Here is a 17,711-nt window from a genome sequence, read left to right as displayed (position 1 = left end):
GATCACGTTGGTGGCATGGACAATTTGGAAACACAAAAACGACGTCGTGTTCAACGGCGCTCTACCTTCCGTCAACAAGGTGCTCGAGACGATCGACGCGGAAGGGGAGAGCTGGAGGGCTGCATCTCTGCTACGGTAGCCAAGATCGCTCCCAGTTAGGGTAGAAAGGGTGGAGAGTAGCGAGTAATTAGCATTAGATGTGTGTTGGCCCTTGCGGCCATGGACTCTTTGTAATTGGTTGTTTCGCCATCTTGGCGCCTTCTAGCTATGATCTCGATACATCAACTTTGATGTATCCTTGAAAAAAAAATGATTTTGACATGCATATTTTAGTATGCCTAAATCTTGCAAACGACATCCATGTGCTTCGGCGATCCCCACTCTTTGCACGGTTTTAGTTGTACCTGCACAATCGATCCCACGCCAACAGTGTTGAATCAACTCATTAGGTCTTAAGCCGGCGTCGTTTGGCTTGTCGTGTGCCTGACAAGTCTAGTTTTCGCTGATTCCTTTTGACATTTGCACAGTTGCTCTCTGAAATTCAACAGAGTAGGCAAACCGTACGCATCTCACGACGCATGGTTAGGTCGGGTGTTTAGCAACTTTGCGTAGTACGCTGCTTAATCTGGATCAAAGAGAACTATCTGAGAAAGACATGACTTGGTTTTTCTTCGCTTGTTTGCAATCCCACATGACACACCCAGCCAGTTGAGATTTCTTTAATATCCTGCACACGAATGTCACCTGGCAGCGCACGACATGTGAATGAATGAAGGATACCGTACCCTTTCACATGGCAACAAGCCTCCGTGAGGCACAGACAGCTGTATATTCTATATTCAAGTAAAGTATTTCTTACACACTCATATTCACCACTGTTCAGCATCACGGCAATGTACAATTTCCATTTTATCTGTATACCACAGCAGATGCACGATTCAAAGTTTCTATCGGTCAAAACACTTTTTATTCTACGTGCACTGCATCTGACAAATGCAGATGCACCAGAACTAACATGGCACCCATTCTATCGTGCAGTGAGCAGCAGAAGCACAGCAGCACGAAGAAACCTATCTGTTCACATCATCGCTCACTCCGTAGCTCGGATTGCTTGCGAAACTGAGCCCAGCGAACCAGGCAACGCGCATCAACTGAATCCCAAGGACCAGCACCCACCAGGACACCAAGCCACGAAGGCTCTGCACCATCCACCCGGGCGCAGCGATCTCGCCGGCCAGCTGGAGGCCCCTCATCAGCTGCAGCACCCGATAGCCCTCGTAAACGACAGGGGCCACCAACCAGACAGGCGATTTCCAGTGCCATGTAAGCGTCTCGGTCAGCATCTGCACTGAAAGTAGTAACAGGTATGGCCCAAGCAGCACCAAGAACGGAATGAATGGTAGATGCGGCTGCAGAGCTCCCTGATGAGACGCGAAAAGCAGGGCCAGAGGAGCAACGAAGCCTAGTACGCTGGCGATTAGATTCCACATTCTGTAAGAAGTTGGGATCTGCCTTGTCAGGTCGAACGAATTGTTCTCTGGACGCCCGCACGCGTCGGCCATAAGGAAGAACAGCATTGCTCCCATGTTAAAGATGCAGTCGAGTCCCACTAGGGATAGAAGGCCAGCGATGTTAGGGCCAAGGAACACTGAAGGCAATGGCAGCCACAGAGTTGGAACTATACCGGTGACCAACAGAACTGAAGGCCCTAACAGCCACATTGGCAGCTTAAATGTTGCTAGCTGCTTAGAAGGTTCATTCTTCACGTCCACAACATCCTGGTCACTCTGGAGGATTGGAATCTCTGGAGCTTCTTCTGTATCAATAGCTTCAACAATATTTGTTCCCATGATGATGCTGGCATCATCCTCTGCGGAAGCATACGGAAGAGAGGCCTCCCAAGGCAAATTCTCAGTGCATCGCAATGCAGTGTTTTTAAAGTGGCCCAACTGCAAGGGGCTACAATGAAGAGAGTTGGGCAATCTCGTAAGTCTATTCTCATGAACCTGCCTCCTAACATATACTTTGTTTAGTTTTATCTGTGAACAGAGCAAAGAAGCCATGGTACAGAATGCGAAATTCCAACACTGCAAAATAATTAAAGAAGTGAAACAAATTAGTGCCTCCAATGTCTGGACCATGGAGAGGTCAGGTATCTAGCAGTTAAGATAAACTCAAATATTCAATGATGTCACAACGACGAATTGCAGAATCCACAGGCAGATCAAATATTCAATGATGTACAGAAAACCATGATTGCAGTTACTTTTGAGATAATTCTTATTTAACAGATTTATGAGTAAGGAACTCCAGCTTCAGCACTTCTGGTTGTTTTTGAGTAATAGTTAACTTGTAACTGGAAGCATACTTTTGACTTCTGAGATAGGAAATATGGTAAAAAATGCAACCAAAAAATGGACTCAGCTGCACCTCATTAAAGACAAGTTGCTATCAAACCTAAAGTTTAACAAGAGTCAAGTAGGCTAACTACATGCCTCTACAGTTCCAGGTACAAGACTGAAGCCAAAAGATAAATACTCCTCCGTTCCTAAATATAAGACCTTTTAGAGATTTTCATATGGACTACATACAGAGCAAAATGAGTGAATCTACACTCTAAAATATGTCCATATACGTATGTAGTCTATATTGGAATCTCCAAAAGGTCTTATATTTAGGAACGGAGGGAGTACCTAAGCACTTAGGAATAAACTTAAAACTTGCAATAATTATATAGCATGCGTGAGATTTAAGTAGTGAATACAACAAAAAATCATGAATGAGTTACAACCCTGGACATATAAACTCCCCCGCTTAAATTACATGAAAGTCAAGACCTACTTAGGCCTGAATTCAACAATTCAGGAGATATGGAGATGCTACTTTACACACAGACCTAAAGTCCGATCTCTTCAGTGCGGACACAATCTGTCAAAGGGTTACTGAGGTTCCCAAGCTATTTAACACATCTGTGCAGTAAGTGTGTGTCCTTTTGCACAACTTTGAATAAACTCTGTAGTAACAGATTTGTAAAAAGCTCTGTACTCACAGAACCAAAATGGAAAACCAACCAAAATACCCATATCGGTTGACTACATAGTATGCACATTTAGCTATGCCTGATGGCAAAACCTACAACCTATAAACATGTTAGGATGTATTTGTTCTTCTTTTTTTGGCTAGTACTCAACAGGTCGCCAGTAACCACTAAAAAACATGATCCTTCAGCAACCGAACCTCACATATCATAAGAGTATACAGCTACGAAGTAACTCAAACCATCCCCCGCGTCTCCCTTCTCAGATTTAGTGATAAACGCAGGCGCCAGAACCACCGAGAGCATTTCTAAACATTCCCAAACCCTCGAATCCTATCAGATCCGCAGATTTCGCACTAGCGCTGTTACCTGCTGCGACCTTCTGTTCGGGCCTGGTTCTTAAGCAACGTATAGATGGAACAGAGGGGAGGCTAACCTGATTTGATTCCCCTGGGCTTCTCGCCGGCCGGAGCTCCTCGGAGGTGAGGAAACCACCGAGCAGTTCTTCTCCGAAACGGCGGACCCACGGTCGCGGCTCTGCTCCGCTCAGTAACCTGGGCGAAGAAGAGGGTGGAACTGGAGGGGCAACCCGGCCCAATACGCAACTATAAGCACCGTGGGCCTATGCTGGACAGCTGGAGCAGTAACTATTTGCTGGACCCTGTGAAAAACTTGCTGGACAGCTGGAGCAGTAACTAAGGGTTTCTCTCCCCTAAGGCGGCGACCTAGGGTTTCGACGTACGCCGGTGCTTGCAGCCGGCTGTTCTCCCTCCCCTACGGGGGTTTCTCTTGCCAGGTTTCTCCTCGGGCTCGGGGCAGGTTTCTGCTGCGACTCCGCCTGGCTAGTTGCGCGACGAGGAGACAGTTTGGATCTCCGATGGCGGCGGAAACAAGTACTCAGGGAAGGCAGGGGAAGGAGACGACGGAGGAACTTCTTGCAAGACTGAATCTGCATGAGGAGGAGGATGATGCTTTTGTGTGGGAAGAGGAACTGCCGGATCTGGAAGAGCCGGCGAAGTGGCTGGCTATTGCCAGAGTTCATACTACAAGATCTTTCAGCCCTAATGCTCTATATGGGGACATGCGTGCTGCGTGGAACCCGGCGAAATTGGTTGTTTGGAGGAAGCTAAAGGAAAACTTATTTACGGCCCAGTTTGGATGTTTGGGGGATTGGAACAAAGCTATGAATGAGGGGTCGTGGCTGTTTAGAGATCAAGCAGTCATCATGGCCGAGTACGATGGTTTCAAAAACCTTGACGGTATCAAGCTGGACAGGCTGGCGGTGTGGGCTCAAATTCATCGGCTTCCTGACAAATTCCTGATAGAACCAGCTGTTAGAGGGATGGCATCACGTATTGGGGAAGTGGAGGAAGTGCAACTGAAGTTACCGGCAGGGTTCTTTGGTGAGTTTGTCAGAGTCAGGGTAAAGATAGACATTAATGCAAAAATTAGAAGGTTCGTAACTGCAAGAAAGGGAGATGAGGTGGTAAGATACCAAGTTAAGTATGAGAAACTTCCGATGTTCTACAATAACTGTGGCGAATGTGGTCATTGGCACGAGGAGTGCGGGGATGGAGTTCACGATCCAATGAAGTTTGAATGGGGAGATTTTGTACTGGCTGATGGGGTACGTTTCAGGCAATCTGGAAGAGGTGGCTATGGTTTTCAGAGAGGACGAGGTGGCCCAAGGCCTGAGAGAGGAAGAGGCCGGGGAAGAGAGCAATATAATCCAAATCAAAGCTGGCGTTTCAATGCACAACAGAATGAACCTCGCAGACATGATGGGGGGGCGGCCTCAGAGCCAGCTCCAGGTGATACAAATACGGCAGAGCCAAGCGATAAAGCTGAGCAATCGGGAAACAGGGTGCTGGGGGCACCGACGGGAAACAATAAATGGCAGTCTACCGAAAGCGGTTCGCTAATGGTAGGCATGCAAACCACAAGAGTGGAAGAGGTGGTAAAATCCTCAGTCCTTGTGGTGAAAGAGAAGCCCACGGGTGTGCCTCCGATGCCACCCGTTTATGTTTCTCCGAGTAAGGAAGTGAAGAGGCCCAAGAAGGGAGACGGCAATAAAAGGGCTTTGTTTCAGCATTCAGCTACCACAGAGGTGGGGACAAGCAAGGAGGCAGGAGGAGAGGAGGAAAATTTCGATGACAATACAGTTTTGGCGGGCTCCTTCGAGGAGCGTTGCCAGTCCCAATGAGTGTTCTATGTTGGAACTGTCGTGGTGTGGGTAATCCCATGACAGTCCATGAACTTCGTGCTCTCGCGAAGAAGTTTACCCCGACCGTACTTTGTATAGTTGAAACTCAGATTGATAGGGTACATGTTGAAAATTTAAAAGGAGAGTTAGGATATAATAAAAGATATGTTGTTTCGAGTGATGGTAGAAGTGGAGGTCTAGGGATGTTTTGGAATGATGAAATAAATTTGCAAGTTCTGGGCTACTCAAAATATCATAGAGATGCAACGGTGAACAATGTAGGGGCAATTCCATGGAGGCTAACATGCATATATGGAGAGGCACGGGTGCAGGAACGATGCAAGACTTGGGATAAAATGAGGGAACTAGTGGGGCAATCCGATGCACCGTGGGTTCTCATTGGTGATTTTAATGAGGTATTGCAGGCGAATGAACATGATGGGATTGGAAGGAGAAGCCAAAAGCAGGTTGACCTATTCAGGGCAGCTGTTGATGATTGTGCTTTGATGGATTTAGGTTACACTGGTATTAATTGGACGTTCGAAAAGAAAGTAACAGGAGGTTCTTTCACCAGGGTTAGACTGGACAGAGCGCTTGCATGCGCTGCATGGCGAAGCGCTTTTCCCGAGGCTATAGTTCAACACGTCAACGCTGTGGCGTCGGATCACAATCCAATTTTCCTTAGTCTGCATGCACCTACTGATGACCCAATCATTGCGCGCACTTTCAAGTACGAGTGCATGTGGGAGACACACACACAGTTGCCGGAGGTGGTGAGAGAAGCGTGGATAGCGACAGCTGAAGGTGACAGGGGAGATTTGGTGATGGGGCTATCGAATAAACTAAACCTACTGTGTGGATCTCTGCAGGCCTGGGATCGCACAACCTTTGGCAGCGTTCGGAGAGGAATAAAAAAACTAAAACGGGAGCTAGATATCCTGAGATCGATTCCAAGCAGGGTGGAACCATCCGAACGTGAGAAGGAGATAAAAAGCGAGCTGCTGGAACTTTACAAGAGGGAGGAGTTGATGTGGAAACAAAGAGCTCGTTTGGAGTGGCTCAGATCCGGCGATAAAAACTCAAAATATTTTCACATGCGGGCAAACCTGAGGCGGGTTAAAAACAGGATAAAAGCGTTGATGAAACTAGACGGGAGCAGAATAGAAGATAAACAGGAGATGAAGGAGATGACTGAGGATTTCTACAAAGCTCTATACACTTCTAAGGGTACAGAGAATATGCAAGAGGTTATCAATGCAGTTCCGCGCAAAGTGACACGCCAAATGAATGAGGTCCTGAACGCTCCCTACAAAGTCGAGGAAGTAAAAACTGCGCTGTTTCAAATGTCACCTCAGAAGGCCCCCGGACCGGATGGTTTTCCCGCACAATTTTTTCAGAAACATTGGGAGATTTTCTCTGAGAAGGTGACTAAAGTTGTCCTTAGAATTGTGGAAGGTGTGGAAAGTGCCCGTGAGATCAACAACACGGTCTTGGTGCTCATACCCAAGGTAAAAAATCCCACGCTTCTTACACAGTTCCGCCCCATCAGCTTATGCAATGTGTTGTACAAAATAGCATCCAAAGTTATTGCTAATCGTTTGAAGAGTGTGTTGCCAGACATAATCTCTGAGGAGCAATCAACGTTTGTGCCAGGCCGTCTTATAACCGATAACATAATCGCGGCTTATGAGTGTTTACATTTCATGAAGCGGAATAAGGCACAAAAAAACATGCATTGTGCACTAAAGCTTGATATGATGAAGGCCTATGACAGGGTGGAATTGAATTATTTGAAGGAAATCATGTTAAAGTTGGGATTCACGAGCAGATGGGTGAATATTGTCATGGGTATGGTCACCTCAGTTTCGTTCTCAGTTCTTTTTAATGGGGAGAAGTTAGAAGAATTTGAGCCTACTCGTGGAATTCGACAAGGGGATCCTATATCACCCTACCTCTTTTTGCTAGCAGCAGAGGGCCTTTCGTGCCTCCTAAAAACTAGAGTTCAGTCATCTAATCTGGGTGGAATACAAGTGGCTTCATCAGCTCCGCCGGTGAACCATTTGTTGTTTGCAGATGACATCCTGCTGTTTTTTAAAGCAAATGTTGAGGGAGCTGAGGAGGTTTCTCAATTGTTGGAGATATATGCTAGAGCATCTGGCCAACGAATAAACAAGGACAAGTGTTCACTGTTCTTTAGTAAGGGCTGCCCGGAGTCTATAAGATCTGATATTAAGACTACCCTGCAAATTCCCAATGAACAGCTAAATGAAAAATATCTTGGCATGCCTTCAGATGTTGGGAGTTCAAAGAATGGTGCTTTCAAGTACCTTAAAGATAGATTATGGAACAAGATACAAGGGTGGATGGAGAAACTCCTTTCAGCGGCTGGGAAGGAGGTCCTTATTAAATCAGTAGCACAAGCCATTCCGGTGTACTCAATGTCTTGTTTCAAGCTTCCGAGGGGTTTATGTCAGCAATTGACCTCAATGATCAAAGCTTTCTGGTGGGGAAGTAAACAGGGCAATAGGAAACCTTATTGGGTGTCATGGGACTCTATGAGCATGCCTAAGTACATGGGGGGGCTGGGCTTCCGCGATTTTGAAATATTTAACTTGGCGCTTTTGGCAAGACAGGCCTGGAGAGTTTTGGAAAACCCTAGCTCGCTAAGTGCTCGAATCCTTAAAGTAGTGTATTTCCCGGACGGTGATCTACTGACTGCCACTATTGGCGGGCATCCCTCCCAGATATGGAGGGGATTGATAGAGGGACGTGATATCTTGAAGATTGGATATGTCCGGAGGATAGGCAATGGAAGTACAAGTCATATTTGGGATATGAATTGGTTACCCAGGAAGGAAAATATGAGGCCCATTGTTGCTTTAAAATCAGATCCCCCGATGATGGTGGCAGAGCTGATTGATCGCGACAATGCCTGCTGGAATTCATCTCTTCTACATGAAGTTTTCCTCCCATATGATATAGCAGCCATTCTGAAGATACCAATATGTACAAGAAATATGGAAGATTTCTGGTCTTGGGGTTTTGAAAAGAACGGTACCTTCTCTGTGCGTTCTTCTTACAGGATGATAGTGGATATAAAAAGGAGGCGGGAGGACTGGTTAGAAGGTAGAGGAGGATCTTCCAACACGGCTGCAAACGAGAAGGCTTGGGATACGTTATGGAACGTGCATGTCTCGGCGAAACTCAAAAACTTTCTCTGGAGATTGGCCAAAAATTCGCTACCTACAGAAGATATTCGGAAGGATAGGAAAATGTCACACCATGATCAGTGCTTTGTATGTGGAGCCGAGGACTCGTGGAGACATAGCCTCCTTGAGTGCACCATGGCAAGATGTGTATGGTCTCTTGTAGATCACGATCTGCTAGACCATGTGATTGCCACAACTGAGCCGTCGGCGAGAGCCTGGCTGTTCTTCATGATGGAAACCATGGATTGTGAAACACTTACTAAACTGACAGTAACTTTGTGGGCAATCTGGTATGCTCGGAGACAACTTATACATGAAGGAATACATCAAGACCACATGAGACACACAGGTTTGTACTGAATTATCTAGCTGAACTAGCCCAGCTAGAGCCGGTGCAGGAGACACAACGAAATATAAGCCATCGGCAGGCTAGGCAGGCTCCAAGATGGGTACCACCCCCGGAGGGTTTTGTGAAGATCTATGTAGACGTTGGAGTATCGGAGGGAACAAACACTGGAACAGCGGCAGCCTTATGTCGTGATCGGGATGGAAATTATTTGGGTTCCTCCATGCTGGTAACTGAGGGGTTGACGGACCCAACTTCACTAGAGGCAATAGCATGCAGAGAAGGCATGGCGTTGGCACTGGACCTGGGAACGAATCATATACAGATTGCTTCTCACTGTAAGCAGGTAGTAAATCATATCCATCAGAGAGCTGGGGGCGATCATGTCGTTATCATTACAGAGATATTACAAACTTCCACCTTATTTACGTCTTGTAATTTTTCTTTTGAACCTCGGCAGTCGAACTATGAGGCTCATAGACTAGCTAGATTTGGTTTGTCACTTCCTGCTGGAAGGCATTTGTGGTTGGGCATCCAGCATGACCCAATTGTAATACCTATAAACATTCTAGATGATCAATAAAGGCTTGGCCAGCTTTTCTCAAAAAAAAAGCTGGAGTAGTAACTACTCCCTCCGTTCTTGGGTGGTCTGCAGGGACAAGCACGGCATGTTCCTGGGTGCTTCCGCGATTATTTTCGAGGGTTTGCTTGACCCAACTATACTCGAAGCCCAGGCGTGCAACGAGGCCCTTGCTCTTGTTGCGGACCTCCATGTTCAATCCGTGTGTGTTGCATCGGACTGTCTTGAGGTGATCACCAATATCCATACTGGTGCCCCTTGTCGATATGTTGCTATTTTGGAGGAGATCAAGCACAGGAGGCGTTCGATCCAAGATATTCAGTTTGTGCACGAGAATAGAAAACAAAATGAGGAAGCTCATGCCTTAGCTAAGGCGGCTGCTTCTCTCCCTCCCGGGAGACATGTGTGGCTTGCTACTCTGTCCGATATTATCTGTATCCCTATGTGTCCGAACTTTCAATAAAGGATATTTTTCTGCTCAAACAAAAAACTCCCTCCGTTCTTAAATATTTTTCTTTTTAGAGATTTTAAATGGACTACCACTCCACATACTTTATCAACATATTTGGGTTTTCTCAAAAAAAAACTTTATATTTGGGGCATTACTCAAAAAAAATATTTGGGGCGTGCTATGCGTACGCCGGGTCATGAGCCGTCCGATCTGGCGCATCGAGTGGCCGAGCGGCACCTTCATTACTGGAACATAAACATGTTGCAGATTTTACAGATAAGTTGTTGCAAAAATGCTTGACAGGGGTCATGTTGCAGTTTTTTTTTTTTGCAACAAAGGTCATTTTGCAGAAAGTTTTAAAGATTTTTTTTGCAACACAGGCCTTGTTGCAGCTTTTTTTTTTTTTTTTTTGCAATAGATGCCTTGTGCAAAACTCACCGCATCACAGTGCTCAGCATACTGGACAGAAAGCGGCAAGAAGCGACCACGACGGTCGAAAACAAGGGCCGGCGACAGACATGCCTCGAGCAGGAGCTCGGTTTGGTTCAAGAAGGGAGGAGGGGTGTTGCGTATCGTAGTGTCACGGTAATGGCACCACTGTTGTTCACCTTCTCCTACCTTTGGTCAGAGGAGGCGGGGATCATGAGGAGGCCAGATAGAGGCCTGGTAGGAGCACAGCGGCGTGCCCGCTGGAAGTTGCGGAGCTGCCCAATGAAACCTGCCACGACGCCATGGTCTACCCAGTGTGGAGTAAAGGGAGGATGGAGGTGAGAGGGGAAGAAGTAGAAGACGGCCCTGCGGATGAAGATGGTGGGAGGATGGAGTCAATGGGATGAAACGTATGATTGTGGCTTGCTGCTAGGATAAGAAAGTGAAGAGCGGAGCGTGTGGACCCTGCAGGACACATGCTAAGCGTAGAAGGTGGCAGATGTAACAAGATATCAGCCGGCCGAGGGAAATCATTTCTCAATAAATTTTCTGCGGTAGCTGATGGGTTCCTGGCTTCCTGCATAGCTCCAACTCATGAATGTATCTCTGGATAAACATATGTGTTGTTACGGGACTCTGGAATTCCTGCTCGTGAATAGTTTGCGGGCGCACCCACCAGATCGCCCAAAGGGTGACTAGAACCTCCACAAACTTTCCATTCTCAAGTGTTCTGATTAGGCGGAACAACCATAACTTTGCGTCCGGAATTTCATCATCGAGTAAGGCCCACCAAGGCTCTGCTCCCCCCTCCCCCCTCCCCCCGCGCCGCCACCCGCGAGGCGGCCGGGGCGGGCACCTAGATCCCTCCGCCGCCAGTCTCCCCTCCTCCTCCCTCCTCCCTCGCCGCCACCAGGGGCGCGGCCGGGCTTAGCCTGACCGGCGCCGGCGGCGGTGGGGCCCTGCTCTTCCTCCTCCGTGCGTTGGGGGCGACGCGGGTCCCTCCTCCGCGGGCGGGCGCAGTGCGGGCGCGGGGCACCGCGGCGCGGCGTCGCGCGGCCCTCCGGCGGCGCGTGGTGCGGCGTGGCCGGCTGCACGGTGGAGCGCGCCTCGCCGCGGCGGCCGGTTCCGCCCGGCAGGCGGCGGGGGCCGCGGGCGGCGGGGGCGGCGGCTGGGGTCCGGCTTCGGGCTGCTGGCGGCTGCGGTGGTTCCTCTCCGTCGTGGGCGTGCGGCGGTGGTGCGGCTCGGCCGGTGGCGGTCCGGCGACCTGGTGATGGTGGCCGGCGGTGCGCGTGGTGGTGGTGCCTCCCTTGGCGGCTTTCGGTGTGGGGAGGAAGGGGAGCGGCTTGGACAGGGGTGGCGGAGCCGACGGCGTGCCGGCTGCAGCGCGAAGGCGGGAACTTTACGGGCCTCGGCGTTCCCGGCCGGGCCTGTGCGGCCACGGGCCTGGTGTGTTCCTGCCATTGCGTCCGGTCAGCTACCGTCTTCGGCGGTGGAGGTGGGGCCCTCCCGCGTGCCGACGGTGCTGCTGCCTTGTCCCGGCTCCTCTTCTTCATCGTGCCGACCATGCTTCACGGTGCCGTGGTGACACAGCGCTGAACGCTTCGTGTCCGGGTTGGCGCAGGGTGAGGGTCTGTTTGGCGGCAAGCTTCGGAGTGCCTGAGTTGGAGGTTGGGATCGGGAGAAATCTCTGTTGGCTTGGCCGACATCGACGCGGTGGCGCTTGTGGGTGCCGCCAGACCTTCCTGGAGGGCGTCGGAGCTATCCTTCCTCTCTCCTTACCGTGTACCGGGGGAAACCCTTGGCAGCAGGGTCATCTTCGTCGCGTCCCTTCTTGAAGCTGTTGATTGGTACCGGTGCTTTGGAGGCTCGGAGTCTGGTGGGAGATCTCCGGTGGGTGCAGCGGCCACGAGGCTTCTTCGTCTCTTTGTCGATCCGCCGTTGTCGGCGTTTGTTTCTCTTGTATTTTCTCTTTTTTTTTTGGGCGTGACTGTGCTGCTTCCGCCCCAGCACCTATTGTTGGATGTTTCGGTTGGTTGCTTTGTATACAAAGCGGGGAAACCCTTTTTCGGCGAATTTCATCATCGCGGAGCGACCAAACACTCTTCGGCATGTCACAGTCGAGCAAGGCATGCATCCATGAGTCGATAGCGTTACTACATATTGGAGATGTTGTAGAGTCTGACAATTTTTGGCGCTTTCTTTCCTCTCTTGTGGGCAAAGATGCCCTTGCCAAACTCCATGCAAACACACAAATTTTTGCTGGCACTTTAACCTTCCACAAACGTCTCCAACTGTTCACTTCTTCAGTATTTGACGCTCCTGTATCTCCTTCAGTCCTTCTGGCCACATCTCACGTTAGGCTTAGACAACAACAATATAGATGGATTCGGCCGGATCAAGGCAAGGTTAGTATTAGTGTGGACGGTGCCGTAGCGAAGAACCTGAACCGGGGTGCGATTGCAGTCGTCTGCCGAGATGAGGAGTGCGTTTTCCAGGGAGCGTCAGCAGTGGTCTTCGATGGTGTGACCGATCCTGCTACCCTCGAAGCAAATGCATGTAGAGAAGCCATTGATTTGGAAGAGGACTTGCATGTTGATAAAGTAAATGTTGCAACGGACTATCTAGAGTCATCAACGAGTTTCGAGATGTCACACATTTTGGCCCCTACTACATGGTTCTCAGGGATATTCAGACCAGGGCAGCGACACTACAGGAAGTCTCCTTTAGACATGAACAACGTGAGTCCAATGGTGAACCACATAGATTACCCAAGCCGGCAACTTATTTATATGTGGATAGACATGTGTGGCTTTTTTTACCACCAGATCACCATTGTATCCCTCGACTTTTGAACTTTGAATGAATTGCCCGATGTTACTAAAAAACAATATTTCTTTGTCTAAAAAATAAATTTTCTTTTCTCAAAATAAAAATAAAAATAAATTTGCTTCCCCTAAAAATACACAAGTTGTCGTTCCCTAAAAACAATAAAATTGAATGATGATCCTGCAAATGTGATATTCAAACTGCCATAATCTTAGTAAGCATGGTTGAAAGCTTTATCCTCATCTTGTTGTGGTACTCGAGACCAATATTATGAGTAAGTGGTGTCCTTATTTTTGTATGTGTGTTAGTGTAAACAGCTTTATCCTCATCCGGTGTGGTACTCGAGACCAATATTAGTGAGTAAGTGGTGTCTTGTTTTCTTCAGTTTGTTCTCATCATCATGGTCTTCTCCTTCGACGATGATGAAAAAATGGTTCAAAGCCCAGTCTTGTGAGAGGTTTGTTTTAGGACATAGTGCGTTCAATAATCTACTCCCTCCGTTCCAAAATAAATGACTCAACTTTGTACTAACTTTAGTACAAAGTTAGTATAAAGTTGGGTCATCTATTTTGGAACGGAGGGAGTAACATTCACAACTTTTTCTATGGATGCCTCACACGATTATTGAAAACTTTGATATTAGTTGAGCTTGCGTATGTATAATCTTATGCAGACTCTTATTAGGCACATGGAATAACTTCTAGATGTGACTTGCGGAGGTAACATATGGTGACTTTAGAGTTCTTTAATGTAGTTTCATAATATCTCAATATTCTTAGATGATTTTGTTTTGGTTTCTTTGTTCTATTATGCACCTTCGCTTTTCTTCCAGTTGCATCTTTGCTTAACTAATAAAATCATATTGTTGGTCAATATAAAGAAAATCATGTTTTCCACTTCGTGTACTAGGATGTATTTGTTCTTATTTTTTGCATGTTAAGCTAGCAATACTTCCACAGATAATTAATTGGTCACTTCTTGAGAGAAGAGACGAGAGATCCAGGCAAAACCTCGTCGCTGCTTGAAAAAGGTCCTTCGAGTTTCCATGGCCAATTAGGCTGGGTGACTTAAGTAGGTCTTTGAAACCTTATAGAGGAGTCCAATTTGTAGGCTTGTTCTTATTTTTTTTCAATGAATCTTCTGAGGAACGATAAGATGCAAAGTGTAGAGCTAAAGAGAACAACTTCAAAGATCTTTGATTGATTGTACCTTTTTTGAATGATTGCTAAGATAGATAGATAAAGAGCACGCTTATATATTACCAATCAAACATATGAGTATCTCTTACATGAGAGCATCAATGCGAGAAGGTAGGAAAAGCAACCAAGACTTGGACACATCCCTTTGTGTTACTCTTTGAATCGAAGAAGCCATAAGGAAGTCATGCACAGTGTTCCTAATAATTTTCCTAGAGGGATGAATAGTTTTCCTAGAGGCGCGAGTGCCGGAGCGGAAGGCCATAACATTTCTAGAATCCCAATTTTTTAGAGAATGGTGAGGGCCATCGAAGGACAAATGTTTGGGTCAAGTCTAGGAGGCGAGAGCACCTCCGAGATGAGTTCCATGGAGATAGGAGCGGTAATTACGAGATTCAACCAGACTTAAGATGGCACATAGGATAGCTAGATGTGCATCATCCTCGAAGGGTGCGTTGAGCGTGCTACGCCCATTTTTGCATCACTATTTCTTATTATAAAGTGTTCATATTTATCCTTGTTTTGGTCATTATCGCATAATTTTTATGCCTATTTCTCTTAATTGCATGTTGCAATGGAGGAGGGGAAATTGCCGAAAGCTGCAAAAAGCACCAAAGTGAAGTCTAGTAAAGAAAATAATTTTCCAGGCCTTCAAAAATCATCAAAAATCTGGAAGCTATAATTTCACAAAAAGATGACCAAGGGGATCAGATCTAGGCTAGAGGGCCTCCTATGGGGACCCACGCAGCCTGCCCATGGATCACAAACCAGGGGTGTGTGGGGCCACATGGCACCCCTCTGGCTCCGCCTGGCATCTCAAGTCCTATTTTACCCTAAAATTGCCGAAAACATTTATGGGGGATCTCACCCTGCCATCTTTGAGGCAGAAATAGACAAGAGAGCTTTCATCTCCAAGAAGGCTAATATGTCAGGATCCTTCCCCTCCAGGAAGGGGCAATTGAAGCCACCTATGTCACCAAGACTCCAATCATCATGGGCATCATCGTCACCAACTCCATCTTCACTTCAACATCATTATCACCACCTCTATCTACATCTCTGTTTCAACCTATGAACTATACCTCAGATTTGTTGCTGAGACCACTTTCCTAGTGTTGATTACTCATATCTAGTTGATGCTAAGTCATTATTTGGTGAATATTTGTGTTCAAATTGTTATCCATGTCATTACCTTGCTGACCATGAACAATATGATGTCTTGTGAGTAGTCTGTTACGCTCTTGAGAACTTGGAGAAGCCCAATTATTAGTAGCCATGTAAAATTGCATAAATTTTAATCTTTTGATATTATGTTGTGGTGCAATTCTCTAGTGATGTGCGAACATCAACTGTATTCACCTATAAGGGCCTATAGGAGAGCATTGCGTGATTAATTTGTTTATGATGGGAGGTCGAAGTGACAAAAAAGTACCAATCCTTGAGTTTATAGACTGTTGCATGAGGAATTGATGGTATGGTTTTTCTGGGAAACAAAGAAATAAGCAAAAAAACAGGAACTGCAATGGGCACTAAGTTAATAGGTTGGTCCTAAAAATGATATAAAATGGCATATAAAGCATACGAGAATGATAATATAATAACATGAAATAATAAAAAAACTATAGATATGTTGAAGATGTATCATTGTCCTCGAGAATGATTTGATTCGTATAAGAAACACCACTAGATTGTCCTTAGCATAAATAAGGACTGAGCCACTTCTTGCACTCTCTTCATTTTATTGCAATTATGTGTTGCACTTGCTCTTATACACACAAACAAAAAATCAAACAATCTTTGCGGCTTTTACACCGATTCCTTACTAATTTTCATTGGCCAATTCCTGTTGGTCCTCATTGGGTTCAACACTCTCACTTATAAAAAAATATCTACAATTGACCCTCTGCACTTGTGGGTTATCACAATGGGTTGAGTATGCAGTCGACGGTGCTCTTTCAGTGCATGGGTGTTGGGTAACGTAGTAATTTCAAAAAAATTCCTACGCACACGCAAGATCATGGTGATGCATAGCAACGAGAGGGGAGAGTGTGTCCACGTACCCTCGTAGACCAAAAGCGGAAGCGTTAGCACAACGCGGTTGATGTAGTCGTACGTCTTCACGGCCCAACGGATAAAGCACCGAAACTACGGCACCTCCGAGTTCTAGCACACGTTCAGCTCGATGACGTCCCTCGAAGTCCGATCCAACCGAGTGTCAAGGGAGAGTTCCGTCAGCACGACGGCGTGGTGAGATCTTGATGTTCTACCGTCGCAGGGCTTCGCCTAAGCACCGCTACGATATTATTGAGGTGGACTATGGTGGAGGGGGACACCGCACACGGCTAAGAGATCCAAGGGATCAATTGTTGTTGTCTAGAGGTGCCCCCTGCCCCCATATATAAAGGAGCAAGGGGGGAGGGGGCGGCCGGCCTCGGAGAGGGGCGCGCCAAGGGGAGTCCTACTCCCACCGGGAGTAGGACTCCCTCCTTGTTGGAGTAGGAGAAGGGGAAAGAGGGGGAGAGGAAAAAGGAAAAGGGGGTTGCTCCCCTTGTCCAATTCGGACCATAGGGGGGGGGGGCGCAGGCCTCATTCCTTTTGGCCTCTCTCCTCTATTCCCGTATGGCCCAATAAGGCCCATATACTCCCGGGCGAATTCCCGTAACTCTCCGGTACTCTGAAAAATACCCGAATCACTCGGAACCTTTCCGAAGTCCGAATATAGTCGTCCAATATATCGATCTTTACATCTTGACCATTTCGAGACTCCTCGTCATGTCCCCGGTCTCATTCGGGACTCCGAACTCCTTCGGTACATCAAAACTCATAAACTCATAATATAACTGTCATCGAAACCTTAAGCGTGCGGACCCTACGGGTTCGAGAACAATGTAGACATGACCGAGACACATCTCTGGTCAATAACCAATAGCGGAACCTGGATGCTCATATTGGCTCCCACATATTCTACGAAGATCTTTATTGGTCAAACCGCATAATAACATACGTTGTTCCCTTTGTCATCGGTATGTTACTTGCCCGAGATTCGATCGTCGGTATCTCAATACCTAGTTCAATCTCGTTACCGGCAAGTCTCTTTACTCGTTCCATAATACATCATCCCGCAACTAACTCATTAGTTGCAATACTTGTAAGGCTTATAGTGATGTGCATTACCGAGTGGGCCTAGAGATACCTCTCCGACAATCGGAGTGACAAATCCTAATCTCAAAATACGCCAACCCAACATGTACCTTTGGAGACACCTGTAGAGCTCCTTTATAATCACCAAGTTACGTTTTGACGTTTGGTAGCACACAAAGTGTTCCTCCGATAAACGGGAGTTGCATAATCTCATAGTCATAGGAACATGTATAAGTCATGAAGAAAGCAGTAGCAACATACTAAACGATCAAGTGCTAAGGCTAACAGAATAG

General features: G+C 47.0%; 1 protein-coding gene across 1 annotated transcript; it reads right to left on the bottom strand.

Annotated features, from left to right (window-relative positions):
* Nucleotides 1–831: 831 nt before the first annotated feature.
* Nucleotides 832–3,646, bottom strand: LOC123046016 (uncharacterized). The gene is made up of 2 exons (XM_044469292.1): nucleotides 3,474–3,646; nucleotides 832–2,087 (listed from the first exon to the last, which is right to left on the bottom strand). Exon 2 carries the CDS (start codon nucleotides 2,061–2,063, stop codon nucleotides 1,071–1,073), a length of 993 nt encoding a protein of 330 aa, XP_044325227.1. The 5' UTR covers nucleotides 2,064–2,087; nucleotides 3,474–3,646; the 3' UTR covers nucleotides 832–1,070.
* Between the last annotated feature and the right edge of the window lie 14,065 nt (nucleotides 3,647–17,711).

This window comes from Triticum aestivum, chromosome 2B, assembly GCF_018294505.1.
Source record: "Triticum aestivum cultivar Chinese Spring chromosome 2B, IWGSC CS RefSeq v2.1, whole genome shotgun sequence".
Lineage (NCBI taxonomy): Eukaryota > Viridiplantae > Streptophyta > Magnoliopsida > Poales > Poaceae > Triticum > Triticum aestivum.
Note: the sequence above shows the minus strand (reverse complement) of the source record. Positions and strands in the feature narration are given on the sequence as shown.